The sequence below is a fragment of the Lolium rigidum genome, chromosome 7 (genome assembly GCF_022539505.1).
Source record: "Lolium rigidum isolate FL_2022 chromosome 7, APGP_CSIRO_Lrig_0.1, whole genome shotgun sequence".
NCBI lineage: Eukaryota > Viridiplantae > Streptophyta > Magnoliopsida > Poales > Poaceae > Lolium > Lolium rigidum.
In genome coordinates, this window is record NC_061514.1 from 121,027,466 (window position 1) to 121,033,460 (window position 5,995).

Genomic DNA, 5,995 nt, shown 5'->3' on the forward strand with positions numbered 1-5,995 from the left:
TGAGCACATAGCTGTCGTTACTCCGGTAAGGCGTCGTTGCCGTAAAAAGAGGTTTTCACCACACCCTCCGGGTGGCATCCCCATTCACGCCCGGCATGGTCTATGAGCTACTCTTTCCTTTTATATAGAGCTGCCGATCGGGCCGCTGCGGCACAGCTCGTGCGGTTTACTCTCTCTCTCTCTCCTCCATTCTGCGCTTGCGTGCGTGGCAACCACGCTGAGAAGGGCGTCGCCAAGAGATGTGTACGGATAAGCTTGCCAATGGCGGAGCGGCGTCGCACTGTCCTTCCGACGACTCACCGGATTTCGAGCAGCCCCTCCTCTATGCCCACGGAGGACTTCAGGCGGGCAAGGACCCCGCGGCAGCGCGTGACCACGAGGCTCAGTGCTCGCCGGAGGACGGCGGCGCGACGTCCCTGCGCACATACTTCAATGGCCTCAACGCCCTCTCCGGTAAGTCCGAAAACTCCAACCTTTGCTTGTTCCAATCTCTCTATACTGGCCGTTTTTTCACCGTGTCTTCCAACTTGAATACTTGATCGATCCTGGATTTTCAGGCGTCGGGCTGCTAACCATCCCGTACGCGCTGGCGGAGGGCGGGTGGCTGAGCCTGGTGCTCCTGCCTGTCGTCGCGGCGGTCTGCTGCTACACGGGCCAGCTCCTGCAGCGTTGCATGAGCGCGTCGCCTACCATTCGCGGATACCCGGACATCGGCGCTCTGGCCCTCGGGGGTAAAGGCCGGTTCGCCGTGTCGCTGTCCATGTACGCCGAGCTCTACCTCGTCGCTATCGGGTTCCTGATACTTGAGGGGGACAGCCTGAACAAGCTGTTCCCCGGCACAAGCCTCAGCCTCGGCCCAGGGATCGTGGTCTCCGGCAAGCACCTGTTCGTCGTGCTCGTGTCCATCGTAATCTTGCCGACGATGTGGTTGAGGAGCCTGAGCGTGCTCGCCTACATATCGGCCAGCGGCGTGGTTGCCTCGGTCGTCCTGGTCTTCTGCGTGCTCTGGGCCGCGGTGGTCGACGGCGTCGGGTTCCAGGGGAAGGGAAAGATGCTGAATGTCAGCGGCCTGCCTACGGCTCTGGGGCTCTACACTTTCTGCTACTGCGGCCATGCCGTATTCCCAACATTGTGCAATTCCATGAAGGAAAAGGACAAGTTCTCTAAGGTAAGTACAGACTGAGTAGCCTATGATTCTGGTGCGACTGAAAACATTCATAAAACTTCTGCAATGTTCAATCTGATACCGAGTAACAGTTTGTTTCCTGCTACTACATGGATAGGTTCTCGTCATATGCTTCGTCGCATGCACCCTCAACTACGGATCCATGGCCATACTCGGCTACCTCATGTATGGTGACGACGTCGAGCCCCAGGTGACCCTGAGCCTCCCGGAAGGCAAACTCATCTCGAAGCTAGCAATCTACACGACGCTGATCAACCCATTCTCGAAATACGCTCTCATGGTGACCCCTGTCGCGACAGCGATCGAGGAGAAGCTGCTTGCCGGCAACAAGAGGTCCATCAAGAACATGCTGATCAGGGCCTTCATCGTCATCAGCACGGTCATCATAGCCCTGACCATCCCCTTCTTCGGCGAACTCATGGCGTTCGTCGGCTCGCTCCTCAGCGTCATGGTCTCGATGCTGCTCCCCTGCATCTGTTACCTCAAAATCTTCGGCACGGCTAGGTGTAGCATGGCTGAAGTTGTGCTTATCGTGATGATTATCGTTCTTGGTTCCTTGGTCGCTGCAACTGGGACCTACTCTTCTCTGAGGAATATTATACACAAATTCTGATCGAAGCCGAGTGTTGCACATCAGAGATGGCAACACCAGTGTCCGGCAGGGTTGGTGTTATGTAGCAATGCAAAAAAACGCACCACTGAGTGGTTGTAGATGAGGCAGGGTAGTGCAGATCAACGAATTTTAAATTCATATGTGTGTGGTCATGTGTTTCTTTTGCTAAGACAAATAAGTAATTATACTCGTACATGCTACTGTACGAGTTCAAATGCACCGGATCGTTTTATTGTAGCACTGCCTGCCAGTTCCATTTCCCAACGCTTCCAGATACTATTGTAACACTAGTGGGGCAATTGAGTCTCACAAAGAGATCTTGTGGTGTATACATTAGGTCAACAAACTGATTCTGCCTTGGAGGTTTCCCATTTTCTTTGTTTCGACCGAGGTGAGTCCAGCCCGGGATCAACTTTTTAGATCAAAGGCAACTTTATTGCCCAGCTTTAACTTAATAAAGCCAAGGAAACACAAAAGGTTTAAGGATTACAACTATGCTGCGGCATACAGCTTCGCCAAAGAGTAGCATAAGGAACTAGAACTCAAAAGGGGTGGAACGAAGGCGGCGCCGTCGCCGGATCCAGCAAGTCGAGTGGTGAGGCGCAAAGTCCAGCAAGGCCATCAGTCTCTAGGCTTCATGGATGCGTACAGCTCCCTTAGCTCTCGCTCCATCCAGCTTAGGCCTTCGCTTTCCCTGTCCTTGAACTTGGGCCTCCAAAGCTGCAAGAATATGATAGTTTTAAAAATAATGTCAGCAGGGTGTGAGATCACTTTTCTCTCAATCGTTAACTTGTTGCGCGTCGTCCAAAGGGCCCACGATTGAGCAAGAAAAAGTGCCCAAAGGATATGACGGGTATAACCCGAAAAGCTAGCAAGAATAGCGTGGAATTGTGGGAAATTAGCGGGTCTCCGAGTTACACCCTAGTAGCGGCGGAGCACTGCCCAAGCAAATAGAGCGGTGGAGCAGGTGAAGAAAATGTGTGAAGCGTCCTCCGGCTCGCCACACGGGGCACACCCTCACTGAGACGGGCCATGACGGGTAGCGATTTGCAAGTTGGAGGAGTTTATCCAAGGCCGGTTGCCATGAGAAAATTTTGATCTTAAGCGGCACCTTGGCCTCCCACATGTCTTTGAAGTGCGCAACCGTCGATCCTTGAGAAAGCTTGAAGTAGAGGGACTTGAGCTGAGAAGATGCCGGATTTTCAAGGTGCCAACGAACCTGGTCTTTGCCACTGGCAGAGTTGGATTGTGTCGACCAAAGCACATAACTCCCTCCATTGTGCTGTTACCTTCTTGGTCTAGGGATCTGCGAAAACGGATGCCTGGTCCCTCCCCTTCCGGGGCCACGGCAACCGAGATCGCCTCGTTATCGCGAGATAGCAAAGAGGAGCGGGAATTTGTCCATCGAGAGGACCGAGTCGATCCACCAATCGCGCCGAGAAGGCTGGTGCGAGCCCCATCCCGCACCGGGTGCCTAGCCCCTAACTTAAAAAGGTGCTTCACTTTGTGAAGGCTCTTCCGGAGTGAGAGCCTCCATGCCTCGTGCCACTTGAAAATGTCGTCTGCGTCCTGGTACTTGGCGAGAGATTAACTTGGCCCAAATACTGTCTTCGCCACGATACATCCTCCACACCCATTTGAGGAGGAGAGCTAGGTTCATTTTCTTGGTATTAAGAAGGCCGAGGCCCCACGACTTCTTTGGGGCGACGAGACGGTAGGCCAATTGACCATGTGGTATTTACGCTTCGGGCCCGCCCCTTCCCAATAGAACTTTGAGCGGTGGGAGTCAAATCTTGCATGAATCCCATCCTGCAAGAGAAAGAGCCCCATCGCATACATAGGCGGGTTGTCAAGACGGGCGTTGGTGAGGATGAGCCGTCCCCCAGGGACAGCAATTTCCCCGGCCGGGGTTCTACTTTGGTGGCAAGCTTTCTCACAAGGAAGAACCCGCTGTTCAAGCGTCGGCTTACGATCCGAGATAGGAAGTCCAAGATAGATGAAGGGAAAAGCCCCCGGTTTGCAATTCGGTTTGTTGGCGATTACGGTCTGCTCCTGCCTCTGTTGGCCCATGACGATAACTTCACTTTTGTGGTAATTTATCTTTAGCCCGGACATGTCTTCAAAGCACATGAGAAGGAATTTGAGATTCGCCACGTCTTCATCCGTGTTTTGGATAAGAATAAGGGTGTCGTCAGCGTATTGTAGATGCGAGATTCCCCCTGGAATAAGGTGCGGGACGACCCCATGGATATGTCCTGCCCTCCCAGCGGCAGAAAGGATAGCGGAGAGAGCCTCGCCAATGAAGTTGAACAATAGCGGGGATAGTGGGTCCCCTTGCCGCACTCCGCGCTTGTTCCTAAAGAATGGACCAGCCACCCCATTGATAGAAATCGCTGTTTGGCCTCCAGCGACCAGCTGAGTTATACGGTGGATGTACCCTTGCTCGAACCCCTTAGCTACGAGAACCTCCGCCGGAAATCCCAATTAACCCGGTCATAGGCCTTCTCAAAGTCAAGCTTAAGGAGAATTCCCCCCGGCTTTTTGGATTTCAGCTCGTGGATGATTTCAATGAGCGCTAGGGGACCATCCGGGATGTTTACGCCTTTTATGAAAGGCTGTACGGTTAGCGCGATGATTACGTTGGCCACCGGATCAAGGCGAGCTGCATATGCCTTGGAAACAATCTTGAAGATGACGTTGATGAGAGCAATGGGTCTGAATTGGGTGATTTGGTCCGCGCCCGGGACCTTGGGGATAAGCGAGAGGATCCCGAAATTGAGGCGTGCAATGTCGATGCGCCCCAGCACAAAGTCATTGAGAATGTGTAGGATACCTCGCCTAACCGGGGGCCGGAAGGTCTTGTAGAAAATCACGGGCGGGCCGTCCGGCCCGGGGCGGTGTTCGTTTTCATATCCTTGACAATGTCCTCCGGCTCTTCCTCGGAGAAGGTGAGGGCCAATCTATCTTTCTCAGCTTGTGACACCCTTTGTCCACCCGCCCGGGTGTACGGAGCTAACCCGCAGCTCCTCGCGGCCGTGGTGCCTAGCAGCTCCCGATAGAAGGCATAGATGTGTTGTTGGATCAATCTACGGTCCGTGATTGGCCCCTGCTCGGTATTAAGCATAGAGATGTGGCATTTACGCCGGCGCCCATTCGCCACGGCATGAAAATAGGCGGTGTTTGCATCCCCATGCGAGTCCGGTTGGTTACGCCTCTTTGCTTCCAGTATTCCTCCTCTACCCTATAGAGGTGGAGCAGTTGTTCCTCCAAATGATATCTGGCTGCCCACCCCTCCTCATCCAAACCAGCGGCATCAGCTTGGGCGTCCAACTGGGTGATTTGGGCGAGCAGCGCCGCCTTTGATTCTTTGGAGTCACGTCCCAGATTGTGACTCCAGCCTCCGAGATGTTGTCGAGCCCCGCGCTCATGAAATTCCACCGAGTCTAGGATGTCTCGGCCTCCGACTTTGTTACTGAGATTTGCCCACTCATTATGCACAATCGACCTGAACTCCGGTCGTTCAAGCCATGCCGACTCAAAGAAGAAGCGGTTGTTACGGACGGGGAACCCTCCCCTGTGTCAAAAACCAGTGGGGTATGATCCGAACCCAGACTGGTTTCTGCCGCTAGCGAGCATAAGGGGAAGATAGCTTCGAAATTGGGCGAAACGAACACTCTGTCGAGGGCTGAGCGGACTGGGTTAAGCTGGCGGTTAGTCCAAGTGAACCTCGCCCCGGTGCGAGGGATCTCTCTAAGGCCCCAGGAAGCAATGTTGTCGTTGAAGAGGTCGATTAACGTCCAGTTCAGGTTGGAGTTGTTTTTGTCTTCTGCCGCCCTAATAAGGTTGAAGTCACCTCCCGGGAGCGAGGGTGCGGTTGAAGTGGCGATCTTGGCCGATAATTCTTGAAGGAACTCCCTTGAGCGGCCGTGGTCAGCCGGGCCATACACGCCAATGATATCCATAGTACGGTTCGACACCCTATGTAGAACCGCAACACTAAGGAAAAACTGTCCGCGGCTGATCGCGCCCACCTCAAACATCTTCGTCGCGAACACCGATGAGCATCCCACCCGAATGTCCCGAAGCGGGAAGCCAATCCCAGAAGAACTTGTCCCCAATTTCAAGGCTCCTGAGCTCGGCGTCCGAAAAATCCTGTTTGATGGTTTCTTGGAGCAGCACAACATCAATCCGGTGAA

General features: G+C 53.8%; 1 protein-coding gene across 1 annotated transcript; it reads left to right on the forward strand.

Moving 5' to 3' along the window:
• Positions 1 to 239: 239 nt before the first annotated feature.
• Positions 240 to 1,799, forward strand: LOC124671911 (amino acid transporter AVT1I-like). The gene is made up of 3 exons (XM_047208230.1): positions 240 to 453; positions 558 to 1,168; positions 1,284 to 1,799. The coding sequence occupies exons 1-3, from the start codon at positions 240 to 242 to the stop codon at positions 1,797 to 1,799; spliced, it is 1,341 nt and encodes a 446-aa protein (XP_047064186.1).
• Positions 1,800 to 5,995: the final 4,196 nt, after the last annotated feature.